Raw genomic sequence first — 17613 nt, 5'->3', positions numbered from 1 at the left:
ATGCTTAAAGAAGTTATTTTTTCCGAGGTTTGGAGTCCCTAGATATTTAATGACTGATGGTGGTTCACACTTTATTCATGGTGCTTTCCGTAAAATGCTTGCTAAATATGATGTTAATCATAGAATTGCATCTCCTTATCACCCTCAGTCTAGTGGTCAAGTAGAGTTGAGCAATAGAGAGCTCAAATTAATTTTGCAAAAGACTGTTAATAGGTCTAGAAAGAATTGGTCCAAGAAACTTGATGATGCATTATGGGCTTATAGAACTGCATATAAAAATCCCATGGGTATGTCTCCGTATAAAATGGTTTATGGAAAAGCATGTCACTTACCTCTCGAACTAGAACATAAGGCATATTGGGCTATTAAAGAGCTCAACTATGATTTTAAACTTGCCGGTGAGAAGAGGTTATTTGATATTAGCTCACTTGATGAATGGAGAACCCAAGCTTATGAAAATGTCAAGTTGTTTAAAGAAAAAGTTAAAAGATGGCATGACAAAAGGATACAAAAGCGTGAGTTTAATGTAGGTGATTGCATTGTCTATATAATATTCCTCTTTATTGTCTATATAATCCTTAATTTCACCTTCACTTGCAGGTTCTGAAACTGACCTTGCTTCAGCCAACATGTGCGTATTTGTTGGATTGCATTGTCATTCTAGTAGTAGTTCGATCTGTTGTGTTGATGAACATCCACGTGAGGCTGCAGGATTGTTGTGCGTTACCAAAACATTGTCTCCCTTATAATCATCTAATTGCTGACTCAGTTTCAATTGTTGATCCGCTAGCTGAGTTGATGAGCATGATGTTTTGGTTTGACCTTTTCATTACGGTGCTTGCAGAATGGCGTCGTAGCAGCACTGCACAATTAATTATTGATGGCGAGCAACATCACAGCTCTTCTCATCGTGCTCACAGGCTGTGGAGCCGCCAGCCTGCTGGAGCTACTGGCCTGCTTGAGGCGCCCTCGATCAGTGCCAACATGGCGAGAGAAAACTATGGTACAGATTTCTTAGGTTGCAAGGTTCTGTGTTCCCCTAGGATTTAAGATGGTGTTGTTACTTGATATAGGAACTATGGTATACTATGACTATAACACGTTTTGTTGTTTCTTGTATTGTTTTAGTGCATGAGCCAGAACCCTGTAAGATTGATTTCACCTTTCTCCAATTACTCTTATCAGAACTTGTGGTTCTACATGTTGCTGGCTCCCAACTTTTCTTCAATCGACATCTAATTATTCACAAGATCATGAAATATTGATGTCTCACTGGTTCTTCATCTATCAATTTCCCAGATTAGGAGTTGATATAAACATCAATATGCTCAAGGTAATTCACCCTACTTTGCATAGTAAACCGTATTGAGCTATTTTAAATGCAAAGCATCTTTAATAAATTGAAGATGGTTTCACAACGCTAGTTTGGTTTATAGATTACAATGCGATTTCCCAATATAGAAAAGAAAAGGTCGAGGCCGAGGTGAACTGTGGTGTGATTTCTGTACTGACATTTTGTATAACTTCTTTTGGCTTGCTCTCAAATATTAACGTCTTTCGTACGCGCGCACTGATGCAGAAATAACAAATATCTCAAATATGTTCTGTAAGCGCATGTGCTGATGATATTTGAGCAAAGAAGTGTGTAATTTCTCTATCTGCAGTACTACTAATGCTATTTTGATGCAATGCTACATCTGATATCTTCTAGCGTTCCCTATAAATTTTATGTTTATCTAAATATTATACAAACTTATTTGTACAGTTGAATACAGAGTTGCTAAGGGTCTTTTAGCTTACAGAGGCTAATATCCCATTTGGTCAACATAGTTAGACTTCTTGTACTAAAGTTTAGTATATCAATTTTGTACTAAAATTTACCTTGTTTTACTAAATTATCTTGTGACTAATTTTTGCATTGTTATACTACTAAAATTGCCTTGATACTGTTGTACTAAAATTTAACCATTGAGTGGGTAGGAAGAATTCCAATGGAGCAAAAGTAGTGAGACAGGAGAAGTTAACTCAAAATGCACTTAGATGTGACCTTCACATAACTCACAAATCATAGCGAGTACATAATTCATGATAGAATTGCACTAGGACACATGACATCTAGATGTATAACTGTATGTAGTAGAGTATACTTAATGCCTATATTGTTCCTTTTTAACTTGTTCGTAGAAATTGGTTTGGTTTGAATCACATATGATGAAATTTAGTTATGTACCTTCATTTGATAAATGGCACTTTATCAAAATTCAGCATTTGTTTTCATAGTTGTCGCTTGGATTTATGAGGAGAATATAGTGGGTAGAAAAATGTTGACTGTGTTTCATTTAAATATGTCATCCGATGTACATGTTGATCCCCAAAAATATTTTTATGTTTGACATAGTTAATGTTGAACCTGATTTTCTCTAGAGTAAGTTACTCATCTCATTTATTTATTTTTGTAGATTGCCAAGATAAACTGGATGATGCATGGCTCCAATGTTGATTGCAAGGATGAGAATGGGGCTACTACTAGATAATTAGAATGTAATTTTCAAGACAACATTTCAAATATATAGTTGATGGCAAGGTCGAGAATTCGGCTACTACTAGATAGTTTCACATCTTGTAATCTCTGGATCGTGTTCTTTGTAATGCAACATATTTGATTCAATATATGAGACCCTCCTGTTCATTATAATATTGTGGCTCATGTACACTATCGATATTGACCTAATAATTCCGGATAGCTATCTATAAAATATCATCAATTATTCATGCTATGTAGGGAAGGCTCTAGTCGTTGCCATGATATGTCATTGGACAGGGTAGCCACCAACGCTTATGTTGTGTTGTTAGTCTCTAACTCTATACGTTGCTACATTACAACGCTTCTACATGTTGTTTACCAACGGATGCATATACGTTGTTGTATACCCTAGCAACGCCACCTACGGCAACACATCGTAATCCGTTGGTGTAGACCTTAGCAACGCATATATGGACATACGACAATGCATCGATGCGTTGCTAAAGGGGGGTTCCTGTTGTAGTGAAATTAATTAGTACACCTAATGAATTAACATGCAAGCAAAATAAGTTATCCAATAAAGCATCATTCACATCAGATGAGTTTTCAGGAACGGATCTTAGACCGCAAAGCAGGCACAGCGAAAACACGGGCACATTGACCAGTTCTTGATCCATGAAGTTTTAGCTAAATATTGATGCCAACATTGCTTAGAGTTAACATGGGACAAAATTGTTATGAGTGCAAAGAAAATTTGCTACCATGACATACCTCAAGCTGCTTGATTTCCATCTTCACATGACTAATGATTCCGTCAACGCTCCAATTTGTCACAGTTGAAATTGGCAAGGTGGAAGGAAAGAGCATCTCAACGTCTTCCCGTGTACCATACTCAGCAGCCAACTCTATTGGCAATCTACCAAACTGTTGAGAAACAACAAAAACTTTACAAAAAGTAATATTCAACATTAGGAAATAGGCAAATGTTCATGACACATATTTACAAAGAGAGCATAAAGGTGAAATGGTGAAACTGTAACAAGGTTATTCAGAAAAGTTCACTTAGCACAGCCTTTTATTTTCATAGTACTACAGATAGCATCATGTAGGTCTACTTGCATCATAACTCCTATAGTTATGGTCATTGCATATCAGTGTAAGACAAGTCTATTGATTCACTATCCCACCAAATTAACAAAAAGATGGCACAAAGTGGGAAAGGCAAAACAGTAGCACGCTTATGTAAGAAAGGTAACTTAGCACAACCTTTTATTTTTACATTACATATAGCATCATGTAGGTGTACTCACATAACTCGTATAGTTGTTGCATATCACTACAGAGCCAAGGAAAACACGAATATGTGACAAAATGAGCATTCTGACCTCGTCAAGAACATTTGGATTTGCACCAGCTTCCAACAAGCACTTGATAGCTTCAGTTAACCCCTTCTCTGCAGCCGTTACCAAGGGATTATAACAAGGACCAGCACCACTCATATTAGCTCCACCCTATGAGATGCAAGTATGAAAAGCCAATCATTTGTTTAGTTGTTAATACAAAAATGACTAAATCAAACATCAGTTTATAGAAATCTAGATTCCTACTGTTAGAGTTATATTTATGGTGTCCTTTGGCCTTTTGCATTCTGGCCTTTGGCCTTCCCTGTATATATGTATATATGATGGCGGTTGCCTCCTGATAATATTAAGTTGCATGTTTCCTAACATGGTATTAAAGCTTTAGGTTCTTTTTTCGCACGCTGCAACTCGTGCTAGATCCAATCACGTCGTGACGATCATCCTTTTCCGGCTCTGCTGCTTCAAATCTTCTCATCCCTCTACTTGGCCGTTGCCTTTGCGCGTGCAGTTTTCTCTGCTGCCGCTGCTCTACTCTCGTCCCTGTCCGTGCGAGATCGATCTCGAACTGGAAAACGGAGCAACTGCTATCGGAGGTCACGATCTTCGTTCCCACCCGGATTCCATCTCTGCTGCCGGTTGCTCGCCGGTTCTCTGCTGCCGGCGACGGTTCCGCCCCAAGTCGCCGTTCCTAGACGATTTTCTGCCGCCCGCTGCAGCTCAGATCGGGACGCGCTCCCGATTTCGTCACACTCGATCGAGACGCCCGCCACCGACCTGATTCCCGCCGCCGTTCGCCGGTTCCCGTCGCCGGCCACTTTCAGATCGGGCGCTCATCTGGCCGCCGCCTGCTCAGATCAGACCTGATTCCCGCCCCCGTCCGCCCGTTCCTGTCGCCGGCCGCCTCCAGATTGGGCATTCATCAGGCCGCCGCCTGCTGCCCATCGGGCGCTTTCCGCCCGCTTCCTCCATCGAGGCGCTTGGCTGGGCGGCTGCGATCGGGCTGTTTCGGCCCGCTGGCTTCCTGCTTCGTGCCTGTGCGCTACCTTTCAGCTGCATTTTGGATGATTTTGCTGGTCGTTTTTCTGTGTTAAAAAAAGAGAGAAAAAAAGGAAAAAGAAAAAGAAAAGGTACTATGTCGTTGTCTTCAGGCGCTGGTTGTCTATCCAACATCAGCTCACACATGCACCTTCCATCTTTACTCGGTGCCCCTCCTCACGCCTTGCACTCTGTTACTCCAATATTTTTGGATGGCAATGGCCGCTTTGTGTCGACTCCTCTCGACGCTTCCATAGGTGGTGGTGGTCACTCTTCGTCGGCTCCCTTTGCGGCTTTTACACGTCGTGGTGGCTGCTCTTTGTCGACTCTTGCAGCTTCCGCGCGCGGTGGTGATCTCTCTACATCGACTTCTCTCGCGGTTTCCGCGCGCGGCAGTGGTCGCTCGACGTCGACTCTTCTCGCAGCTTCTCCGCGCGACGGTGGTCGCTCAACGCCGACTCCTCTCGCGGCCTCCGCTCGGCTCCCTTTGCGGCTTTTACACGTCGTGGTGGCTGCTCTTTGTCGACTCTTGCAGCTTCCGCGCGCGGTGGTGATCTCTCTACATCGACTTCTCTCGCGGTTTCCGCGCGCGGCAGTGGTCGCTCGACGTCGACTCTTCTCGCAGCTTCTCCGCGCGACGGTGGTCGCTCAACGCCGACTCCTCTCGCGGCCTCCGCGCGTGGCGGACATCGACTCGCTACTCTCGGTCGACTCTACAAGCGGCCGGTGTTCCTACCTCGACCTCTTTCGCTGTGTCCCTGTCTGCGCGCGAAATTGCGCAGCTCCGAAGTCTGCTTGCTGCTTCAGAGTCTTCACCAACTGGTTCTGCAGGTTCTATGACTGACTCTTCTGGCATTGAGAAACCACCTTCTACTCATTCAGGTACATCCCCATGGATTCTTGATACTGGAGCATCTTTTCATATGACTTATGATTCTTCTACTTTGACCTCCGTTCGACCCGTCGAGTCTCCTATTCGTGTTCTTACAGCTGATGGTACTCCCCTCCCTGTAGCTAGTCGAGGCACTCTTAACACTTCTTCATTTCATGTTCCTTCTGTCGCTCATGTTCCTCGACTTACTATGCAGCTCATATCTGGTGGTCAGATTGTTGACTCTAGTTGTAGGGTCATTCTCGACTTTGATTCATGTTCTGTTCAGGATCGTCGCACGGGCGCTTTGCTTGGTGCTGGCCCTCAACGCTCTGATGGTCTCTGGGAGCTTGACTGGCTTCGTCTTCCCTCCGCTGCCACCGCCGCCAGTCTCACAGCACTTGTTGCTGCATCTACCAGCTCTTTTCAGTAGTGGCATCATCGTCTTGGCCATTTGTGTGGTTCTCGTCTCTCGTCTTTGGTTCACCGTGGTGTTCTGGGATCTGTCTCCGGTAACGCTTCGTTGGATTGTCTGGGTTGTAGGCTTGGTAAGCAGATTCAACTACCTTATCCTCATAGTGAGTCAGTGTCCGAGTGCCCTTTTGATCTTGTTCACTCTGATGTTTGGGGTCCGGCTCCCTTCGCTTCGAAAGGGGGTCATCGCTACTATATTATCTTTATAGATGATTTTTCTCGGTACACTTGGATCTATTTCATGTCTTCTCGTAGTGAGGTCTTATCTATATATAAAAAATTTGCTACCATGGTTCATACCCAATTTTCTACTCCTATTCGTGTTTTTCGTGCAGATTCGGCTGGTGAGTATATCTCCCATGCGCTGTGGGGATTCCTTGCTGAGCAAGGTACTCTTGCTCAGTTCTCTTGTCCTGGTGCTCATGCTCAGAATGGTGTGGCCGAGCGCAAGCATCGTCACCTTCTTGAGACGACACGTGCGATGATGATCGCTGCCTCTCTCCCGCCACACTTCTGGGCTGAGGCTATTACCACTTCCACCTATCTCATTAACATTCGGCCATCTGCTGCTCTACAGGGTGGTATTCCTCTTGAGCGTCTTTCTGGTTGTTCTCCTGATTATTCGGCGCTTCGCTTGTTTGGTTGTGTTTGCCATGTTTTGCTTGCCCCTCGTGAACGCACCAAACTGACCGCTCAGTCTTTTGAGTGTGTCTTTCTCGGATACAGTGATGAGCATAAGGGCTATCGGTGTTGGGATCCTGCCGGACGTCGGGTGCGTATTTCCCGGGATGTCACCTTTGATGAGTCTCGTCCCTACTACCCTCGTCCATCCTCCTCGGCCTTTTCCACGGAGGACATCTCCTTTCTTACCTTTCCGGATACACCTCCCTTTGTGCCCAATAGTATTCCTACTCCTCGTCTCGCTGTTGCAGATCCGACGCAATCCTCTCCTATGATTTCTTCTCCTCCCTCATCGCATGACTCACCACCTTCATCACCGATACCTTCCTCTTCTCCACCTTCATCACCGATACATTCCCCGTCTCCACATCCAATGATTCCACCTCTCCCCTCCTTTCCATTCCATTATACTCGTCGTCGCCGTGTTGTGGATGAGTCTACTGATGTGCCCTCTACTTCTGATGTGTCGTCTTCCTCCTCTCAGCCGACTTATGGTCTTCGTTCTTGGCCTTGTCCACCCTCTGATCGATATTCTCCTTCTCGCTATGGTCTTTCGACCGTTGTTGAGCCGACTTCTTATCAAGATGCTATTGTTCATCCTGAATGGCAGTTTGCCATGGCAGAGGAGATTGCTGCCCTTGAACGCACCGGCACGTGGGATCTGGTTTCTCTTCCTCCCCGTGTTCGCCCCATCACTTGTAAGTGGGTCTATAAGATTAAGATTCGCTCTGATGGTTCTCTTGAGCGTTATAAAGCTCGTCTTGTGGCTCGTGACTTTTAGCAGGAGCATGGTCGTGATTACGATGAGACATTTGCTCCTGTGGCCCATATGACCACTGTTCGCACACTTCTCGCCGTGGCCTCTGTTCGCCACTGGTCTGTGTCTCAGCTTGACGTTAAGAATGCTTTTCTTAATGGTGAGTTGTGTGAGGAAGTTTATATGCAGCCACCACCTGGGTATTCAGTTCCCGATGGCATGGTTTGTCGTCTTCGTCGCTCTCTCTATGGCCTTAAGCAAGCCCCCCGCGTCTGGTTTGAGCATTTTGCCTCGGTTGTCACGGCAGCTGGTTTTTCACCCAGTGTTCATGATCCAACGCTGTTTGTCCACCTTTCTGCTCGTGGTCGCATAAAAATGCCTTTCTTAATGGTGAGTTGCGTGAGGAGGTTTATATGCAGCCACCACCTGGGTATTCAGTTCCCGATAGCATGGTTTGTCGTCTTCGTCGCTCTCTATATGGCCTTAAGCAAGCCTCTCGCGCTTGGTTTGAGCGTCTTGCCTCTGTGGTCACCGCTGCTGGGTTTTCACCCAGTGATCACGATCCAGCGTTGTTTGTCCACCTTTCTACTCGTGGTCGCACTCTTCTTCTTCTATATGTTGATGACATGATCATCACTGGCGACGATTCTGGGTACATTGCCTTTGTCAAGGCGCGTCTTAATGAGCAGTTCCTTATGTCTGATCTTGGTCCTCTTCGTTACTTTCTTGGGATTGAGGTTTTCTCCACCTCTGATGGCTTTTTTATTTCCCAAGAAAAGTATATCCAGGATCTTCTTGCTCGTGCGGCTCTTAGTGATGAGCGCACTGTTAAGACTCCTATGGAGCTTAATGTTCACCTTCGTGCTACTGATGGTGAGCCCTTGTCTGATCCGACTCGTTATTGTCATCTTGTTGGGAGTCTTGTCTATCTCGCCGTCACTCGTCCGGATATCTCCTATCCTGTCCATATTCTGAGTCAGTTTGTTTCTGCTCCCACTTCAGTGCACTATAGTCACCTTCTTCGTGTTCTATGATATCTTCGTGGCACGATCTCTCACCGTCTCTTCTTTCCTCGTTCTAGCTCGTTACAGCTCCAAGCCTATTCGGATGCTACCTGGGCTAGTGATCCTTCGGATCGTCGTTCACTTTCTGCTTACTGTGTCTTTCTTGGTGGTTCTCTCATTGCCTGGAAGGCGAAGAAACAGACCGCAGTTTCCCGTTCAAGTGCAGAGGCTGAGTTGCGAGCTGTGGCTCTTCTCACAGCAGAGGTGACTTGGTTATGTTGGTTACTTGAGGATTTTGGTGTTACTGTTACCGCACCTACTACACTCTTGTCAGACAGTACAGGTGCTATCAGTATTGCGCAGGACCCAGTGAAGCATGAGCTTACCAAGCATATTGGTGTTGATGCTTTCTTTGTGCGTGCTGGCGTGCAGGACCATGTTATTGCTCTTCAGTATGTGCCTTCAGAGTTACAGCTGGCGGACTTCTTCACGAAGGCCCAGACTAGAGCGCAACATGGATTTTATCTCTCCAAACTCAGTGTTGTGGATCCACCATGAGTTTGAGGGGGGGTGTTAGAGTTATATTTATGGTGTCCTTTGTGCTGCAAAAGTATCTTCACAACAGTAGCATATCCTTTCTAAGCAGCAAAAGAGAGTGGTGTCCCAAGAATTGATTGTGCATCAATATCCACTCCTCTAGAGAGAAGATACTTTACTATTTCAGAGTGCCCTGAAAAAAGAAAAGAAAATGAAGGTCATAACACTATGAAGAGTATATGAACAAAAACGTTTTTGTGCAACAAAGTTTCAATTACTATTGGTGGGAAGCAACTTGGCTGGTTCGCATTTCCCTGACAGACACACGGAAGGAGTTGCCATAAACAGATACCATAAGAAGCAGGTAATCATACTAAATGAACACCATTTGTGAGGAAAATAGTGTATGAAACAAATACCCGGGAAACTTGCATATCATCTAAGTAAGCAGGCATTGCTTGGGAAACTAGTTTCAATGGCTAAAACAAAATAACATACGAAATAGATATCCTGAGAGAAGCTCCACAGACTATAAGGATAAATAGTACAGTGCCAAAATAGATTGGTCGCAACAAGATGCCACATGGACTTTTTACACCAATATGAGCAGAAAAATCAAACTAATATGACAACTATGTTTAGAGTTGTTAGGAATATGCAACTTGTATTCCCGTAGGGCCATAGGCCAGTATATATACATGTACAGGTGCAGGACATATGCAAGAAACCCCTTATACAATGGGGTAAACACAAAAGGCTACATGGCTATATATGTAGTTATGTACTACTCTAACAAGAGTTTCATAAAGCTAATCACTATTCAGAAGCCGATGGACATGAGAAGCAAATAATATCAGCCTTGTTTTAATATATCTACAGCAACAAGAAAATTGTTTATATTTCTCGCCAAAAAAGACAATTGTTTATATTATGTTGGCTGGGCTTGGTAAAATAAATCAACTTATATTTATCGGGATGGCATTCCCTCCAGATTCAGCTAAAGGTTCTCCAACATAACATCTGATGCTACATGCATGATCTGTATAACACAAGACAATGCTCAAACATAAAAAGGTCCAGCACAAAACAAGGGAGCAAGGCAACCTGAGCATGAAGCCAAGGCATAGTCTTGCCTTGCGACAGAGGAAAGTAACAACGAAGGGAAGATCCTTGTGTTTATACCATGAGCTGCAGCTGAATGAAGAAGAGTGATGTTTCCTGAACGTTGTTGATGCAGACCGGCGCCATGATCAAGCAGGTACCTGACGGCAGGAAGGTTGCCATAGCCCATAGGTAACGGCCTGCTCCACGGGTGAATAATCTGGCAATAAGATCCACACGAGCACATTGCAGACAGCCCAGCTATAACTGATGATGATCGTTTCACGAAACTATGGGTTTAGAACCAGACAAGCGTGAACTGAAAACGAACAAATTGCCTACCCTGGGAGGTGTTAGGCTTGTTGATGTCCATCTTGAGTTCTTGACCTCCTCGACGAGGTACTGGTACGCGGGCAGCCTGCTGCGGCCGCCAGCGGTGTGGAGCGCGTTCATGCCCATGTAGCTCGTGCTGGCCACCGTCACCGGGATCCCGTGCCCGTGCACGTCCAGCTCCTTTGCAATCTCTGAAGTTGACACAAAGTAGGGTGCAATCTCTTATTTTGGAATCATCGACCATGACAGAAGGTGGCCAATTTTACCCCCAAATCGGGAAGAAATGGCCACTGCTACTTCTTAAGAAGCGCCAATTTCAGCCACAAGTCGCGACGAGAGAAATCCCCCGAGGAATCATCAAGCCTCAGCATGCGTTCAAGCTTAAATCACAGATGAAATCGACATCCGGGAGCTGGTGTCCCGCGGTCAGATCGGAAGCCTCGCGGTGACAAAACCCTAAGCCCCCGAGTGTAGCGAGGGAGCGAACTGGCACGGGAGGTGAGGAAGGGTGATTGGATACGGAGGGCCTTACCCTTGATGTCGCGGATGTCGCCGCGGTGGGCGGCCTCGATGAACCTGCCCTCCGGCGGCCACCGGCCGCGGTCTGCACGAGCAGCAAATCCAAGGATCGGAATGCCGGCGGGAGAGGTGTAGCAGGTCGACTGGGTTAGGTTGCGTACCTTCGCCGAGGAGGAGCTCGAATTGGCATGGGAGCGGAAGGCCACGGGTCCCCATCCTCGCCGCCGTCAGCGGTGGTGGTGGCGAGGAAGAAGCTTCTGGAATGTTCGCGGGGTAAAAAGGGCGGGAAATGGGCGGGTGAGAGTGAGACCCAGTAGCAGGCCAAGACCCGAAAGCCAAGGGACGGCCACGGGCCCACGGCCTTTCCCTTGCCTTGCTTCTGACTTCATTCAAAATATGAATTCCGAATTTGAACTTGCTCTATCGACCTCTTCTTCGGTGACGATCAAGTTAATTTTATCAACAACATGTTGGACGACATCGGCGCGGAAGACAAAATCTAGATCATGTTGTTGAACAATGCGACTGAGCGCCCCTCTCGTAGTCTCAAGCTTTCGTGCCTGCATGTTACATCTAGTTGTTTGCTTTGGTTGACACACAACATCATTATGTATTACTCTCACCGTCCAAAAGTATAAGATGTTTTGGCTCTTTTTTTCTTATTCTGTAAAATATGTATCTAAATGTGTTTCACTATGTAGATTCACTCCTTTTAGCCTGTATATAGTTCACATTGAAATATCCAAAACATCTTATAATTGTGAATGAACGTGGTAGGCTCGACCCGGGTTATAACTGTGCAACCCTCCGCTAATACCAAACCAATTGTAAACATTTACATATGTTCGCCAAAACATCCAAGAAATGAAAACCAAAATGTATCGTCTCACCAGTAAAATTGTCGCAGTGGGCCAATGGCACCTCAATTTTGAATGCCTTTGCTGGTGTCTACGAGTGACAACGACAAACATCACAATGCAACTTTGGACCATGAATCTAGTCCCTCTTTCTCAAAAATATAAGACGTATTCGGCTGTTAAGTCTTCATAACGCAAGATTTTGACTACAACTTTGACATATTACATGTCTAAAAAAGATAGTGAAAGGACACATGAGAAATATATTTTGCAAAAAAAAATACAGCAGTTGTATACTTACATGGGAGATCCATATATTGTAGGGGAAATCTAACTGCCACACCACATCACACTAGTAGAATGCCCCGTGTGTTGCCATGGGCTTTTGAAATAGTTTGCTGAAGTCATATAAAGATAATGCATGTTGAATATCGCAGGTAGAGACAATATAACACGGTCACAATTACATAATAATTGAAGTCCACTTCACTTATAACGTAAACTGATAACAAGATATCAAATTGACAACGTATACGTATAAAGTGATGATCCAACTAAAAGTCTATTACATATTATTGAGATCTACTTGATGCGCTTAAGAAATTCTCGCACAATATCAGACAAGTTGTCTCTAGCTTCATCCGGACGATGTTTGAGTAAGTATAATAAAAACTGCTTCCTCAACTCATACCCATCCTGCAAAAGCAATATATGTAGTTAGTACGAATACTTCACGTGGAAGGTTGTAAAACATGTGTAAAGCACAATACTGACCGCACTAAACCGCTACACAAGGTCTTTACCGTTCCAGCAGAGCGTAAAATGAAAGATAAAAAAGCCAGAAAAATCCCTGCAAGTTACTAAATTGTTATTGTATTAAATATGGTGATAACAAAAAAAATGTTTGTATTCTGAATTTATTACCCGCCTACGCTCGTTGGAATACCATTAGCAATGTTGAAACGATAATTGTCCATAGACGGCTCCATGTTAAGTATGCCTGAAGTTTTTTGAGACTTAAGCCCATTGGACGGGATGTCGAGCTTTGAACCCATTCCTTACTGAGAATTGGATGGTAAGAATAACAACAATGTATACTGGCACCTTACATATTGATAAATGATACTTACTCCAAACACTTGGCATCATCGATCGACATATATAGTTGCAAAGGCCGGCAAGCAATTCACGTTGATAGGTGGGCATGGTGGGAATTGGGCTAGGACATCTGTCTTTGACTACATCAGGTGGATTCTCAAGGAGCTCGAGATCAGAATTAGATAAACTTTCTTCATTGTCTGATTGATGGTATATCGGACATCCTTTTAGCTTATTCAGTTCTGAATCGAGCAAAATGACAACTAATTTCCACCAAAGTGTTTGATATCCTCCTGCAAGATATAAAAAACAAATTTGATATAACATTTTTTGAGATAAAATAATAATGAGATAATGTACGTCATGGTGAATGAAAGTAGCATAGTATTGACAAATTGACTGATTGAACAAGATATTTAATTCTCAAAAAATATCAATAAGAGAGGCGATTCGCCAAATAAGAAGTGTTTACTGACTGACGGAAACTGCGTACTGTTTCCATTTCCATGCACCTCTAAGCAATTATTACCGTCCCTCTACTTTTAAGTGTCCTTCATTTGCGCCATCTCCAGGCCAAACGAGACCAAGACCACAAATTGGCATTGCTTCTCTCAATGCAAGAATCGTTGACCGAGACAATTTACTATTACTATGAAAAAAATCTAGTGCTCCCTCGATCCAAATTAATTGACAAACACTTAATACAACTTTAGTACTACAAACTTTTATACCAACAATTGTGCGTCAATTAATATGGATCGGAGGGAGTAACTTAATTTGCCCACATTATTACATAGTCAAGTCTATCTTAATCTGCCTACATGGTCAAATCAAACTTAACTTGCCCACATTACATAGTCAAGTCTATCTTAATACTTAATATGCCCACATTACATAGTCAAATGTATCTTAATCTGCCCACGTTACATATAATATAGTACTTGACACTAATCTAAACAGGATAAAGGTACCACTAACAACACACATCACTCCATAAATAACAGCTTCACTGCATAACATTAAACAGAAACACACATCACCCCAAGCCATTACATCCTCCCTAGACCATAGCCGGGACAAGAGACCATGCGATGGTGACCTCCAGCTTACAAGAGCAAACTTGAAGCATACGCGTGCTTCTGGAGGCTTCCCTGGCTTTGAATGCTTTAGAATCTCCCTCAACAGTTTGATCCTCCAGACAATTTGCCATTGCCATGACAGAGACTCTCAGCATTCCATCAGCTTCGACAGACAAAACACAGCGTGAAAGCTGTATCGTGCCATCAGCTGCAACTGGTAGTTTATCGAAAGCAAGCAACTTGATTTCCATGTCACTGATACTGGCAGTACTATGAAAAAAATCTAGTGCTCCCTCGATCCAAATTAATTGACAAACACTTAATACAACTTTAGTACTACAAACTTTTATACCAACAATTGTGCGTCAATTAATATGGATCGGAGGGAGTAACTTAATTTGCCCACATTATTACATAGTCAAGTCTATCTTAATCTGCCTACATGGTCAAATCAAACTTAACTTGCCCACATTACATAGTCAAGTCTATCTTAATACTTAATATGCCCACATTACATAGTCAAATGTATCTTAATCTGCCCACGTTACATATAATATAGTACTTGACACTAATCTAAACAGGATAAAGGTACCACTAACAACACACATCACTCCATAAATAACAGCTTCACTGCATAACATTAAACAGAAACACACATCACCCCAAGCCATTACATCCTCCCTAGACCATAGCCGGGACAAGAGACCATGCGATGGTGACCTCCAGCTTACAAGAGCAAACTTGAAGCATACGCGTGCTTCTGGAGGCTTCCCTGGCTTTGAATGCTTTAGAATCTCCCTCAACAGTTTGATCCTCCAGACAATTTGCCATTGCCATGACAGAGACTCTCAGCATTCCATCAGCTTCGACAGACAAAACACAGCGTGAAAGCTGTATCGTGCCATCAGCTGCAACTGGTAGTTTATCGAAAGCAAGCAACTTGATTTCCATGTCACTGATACTGGCAGTACGGGCAGAAATTAGACCTCCGAAGCCTTCTGGCCATTCCCCATCAACCACTTTCACACTGATGGTGGCCTCCACGGATTCAGCCATGTCACCCAATGTTAATTCCACTGTGCTAAGCTTGCTAGTGTCAACACGTTTAAACATGTGCGACTCACAGCCAGATTCACGATAATTAACAACTAGATAGCTCAAAGCTCTATCCTCAGATTCAGTTCTGCCCTTCACTTGCAAGTCAACCTCAAAGTAAACAGGATCCACAACAACAATAGCACGGGTACGACCTGTCAGTGTCAGACATCGATTCTGCATGCAAAATTTACAAAGTAAATTACTGGAACGACTGGATTGAACGATAACCAATCTATGCTGACACCAAGGAACAGTGCGGCCATGGAGAAGTGATATATTTATCAAGCTAAACTTACCAATAAGAGCTTGAATTAAATATCTGTTGCTAGCAAATACTCAAATGCAGAAGTTGCCAAGACCGTAACGACCAATAAATTCTAGTTGGGTCAGCAAGCATGCAGATCTTTAAAAATCTCGTGTTTAAAGAACCAATTTAAACAAGCAATATGTACACTGAAGCAAAAGGAGAGGCAAACATTGAACATCATAATCAAAACATATACTAGAAAACTGTACTTAGGATGCCAACGATTTAGAGGCAAACAAAAATATTCGTTAAGGTGTGCATATACTCTAAAACAATTATTAAGAGATTCATTTGCCAATAGATTGCAAACAATGCTAAAACTTTTACAAGCAGAATTTCACAGGAGAAAAGAAACTGGTCTAAAACAAACTGAGGGGGGAAATAGACTCAAGAATCTGCTTATGCACTGTGGGGGAACATTGTCAAGGGCCAGTTTTTCTCAAAGGGAAACAGTCAAGAGAGGGTAAAAGTTGCAGGCACTATTCCCCTATATCGGCCTGGAAGAAATTTACACTAACTTGACATTCAAAATACACAGAGATTATACTCAAACTCGTATGTTGATATAGTAAACAAACATGAAAACAGAGTAGGGAAGCAACAACTATATCAACTTAAAAGAATAATTTTGAGCAACACAAAAGCATACATGTAATTTCATCTAGTTGATTTCTTATGTGACATGCTTTAAGAACTTAGAATATTTTGCAGAAAAAAAGCATCCCACTTACACTTGCATACTTTATAACGATCCATGGATTGATCATTCAGTATGTTTCCCTCTAACCATTGGCAATAGGTACTACAATTTTTTTCATAGAACTAGTTCAGAGTAGCAATCAGGTTTACAATGGCTGGTTTATAATCACCTAGTTCATGCATGTAACTTGGTAGCAATATCACGGACCCTGGCAGACTTATATATCTGTATTGATATGAATTACTATTTGCAATTATAGTTCAGAGAAATTAAATGCACTGATGTTAACACATGCCAATGAGCAGAATTTAAATCTCTAATTTCATCATATATATCTCCCAATAGTCCAGTACATTTTGTACATTATTTAAGGGAAAGTCATGTGAAAACCAGAACAAATAGTGTTCACAGAGGTAACATAGGCACCAAATAAGTGTCGAGACGAATATACAAACCTCACTGTCGATGGTTTGGCAGTTATCCCTTTGACGGCGAAAGATAATGTTGCGATTGTGATCCAACGAGTCGCGTGCGGCAGCGATACCAAACACATCCAGCGGCCACCCCAATTCCTCTGCGATGGCTGCAACTTTGACTGAAAAGACCTGCAGAGTTCGCACGGGGTACACGTCTTGCGGAGGCTTCTCGTCCGTGTACCGCATGGGTTGGATAAGCGCTGCAGATTGATGTCAATCGATCAAGACTATTTGGTTAGATATTTCCAAGAGCAATTGATCAGGAGGTAGATAGGGGAAAGATTTGGGTTTGCTTACTGATGTCCTCCCATTTACCGAAGGAGCCGGCCCATAGAAGATCCCAGAATTCACGGTAGTCCTTGGCTCGTTCGGCCGGCCAGTCGGTAGGATCTTTTGGCTCCAGCTTCATGGCCTCCACATTTTCGGCCATCCACTGGTCCGAGACCTCGATTGCTTCGGGATCTCCCGTGGCGATCCACTTGATCACGGCATCCAGCTCCGCCTTCCGGTCCTGGATCCTGTGCGCTTCCTCGCCCTTGGCTCTGTACACGGCCGCCGCCGCGACGTCGTCCTCGGTCATGGTCTTGGGCTTACGGCCCTCCCCGCTCTTCACTCCCACAAGCTTGACAATCTTTGCGTTTATGATCTTTTTTCTCCTCGACAAATTCGATTTCGCTTGACTGATCGACTCCACTGCCCCCTCTTCGTTGTCGCTCTCCTCCACTGGATCCGCCGCCGCTGCCGCCTTCTTCGAGCCTACTCCCGCCGCCGTCTTCCTTTTCTTCATTTCCGCCCCGGACA

At 43.7% G+C, this 17613-nt stretch overlaps 1 protein-coding gene, 1 long non-coding RNA gene and 1 pseudogene across 2 annotated transcripts; 1 reads left to right on the top strand and 2 right to left on the bottom strand.

Moving 5' to 3' along the window:
• The first annotated feature begins 675 nt into the window (after positions 1–675).
• On the top strand, positions 676–2670 carry LOC125529855. The gene is made up of 3 exons (XR_007292751.1): positions 676–1003; positions 1129–1333; positions 2460–2670. It is a non-coding gene; the product is annotated as an uncharacterized LOC125529855 (long non-coding RNA).
• Positions 2671–3259: 589 nt separating this feature from the next.
• On the bottom strand, positions 3260–11413 carry LOC125529854 (annotated as a pseudogene).
• A 3302-nt stretch (positions 11414–14715) lies between these two features.
• LOC125529853 lies at positions 14716–17599 on the bottom strand. Its single transcript, XM_048694282.1, has 3 exons — positions 17110–17599; positions 16792–17012; positions 14716–15503 (listed from the first exon to the last, which is right to left on the bottom strand). The coding sequence occupies exons 1-3, from the start codon at positions 17597–17599 to the stop codon at positions 14913–14915; spliced, it is 1302 nt and encodes a 433-aa protein (XP_048550239.1). The 3' UTR covers positions 14716–14912.
• Positions 17600–17613: the final 14 nt, after the last annotated feature.

Source organism: Triticum urartu, unplaced genomic scaffold (assembly GCF_003073215.2).
Source record: "Triticum urartu cultivar G1812 unplaced genomic scaffold, Tu2.1 TuUngrouped_contig_5906, whole genome shotgun sequence".
Classification (NCBI taxonomy): domain Eukaryota; kingdom Viridiplantae; phylum Streptophyta; class Magnoliopsida; order Poales; family Poaceae; genus Triticum; species Triticum urartu.
Note: the sequence above shows the minus strand (reverse complement) of the source record. Positions and strands in the feature narration are given on the sequence as shown.

Excerpts from the sequence above, each read along its gene's own strand:
- LOC125529853 (XM_048694282.1), bottom strand. The coding sequence starts at position 17,599 with ATGAAGAAAAGGAAGACGGCGGCGGGAGTAGGCTCGAAGAAGGCGGCA. Across the intron at positions 17,013-17,109 it reads CGGTAAATGGGAGGACATCA|CGCTTATCCAACCCATGCGG; the intron begins GTAAGCAAACCC and ends ATCAATCTGCAG. Across the intron at positions 15,504-16,791 it reads GCCAAACCATCGACAGTGAG|AATCGATGTCTGACACTGAC; the intron begins GTTTGTATATTC and ends TTTTGCATGCAG.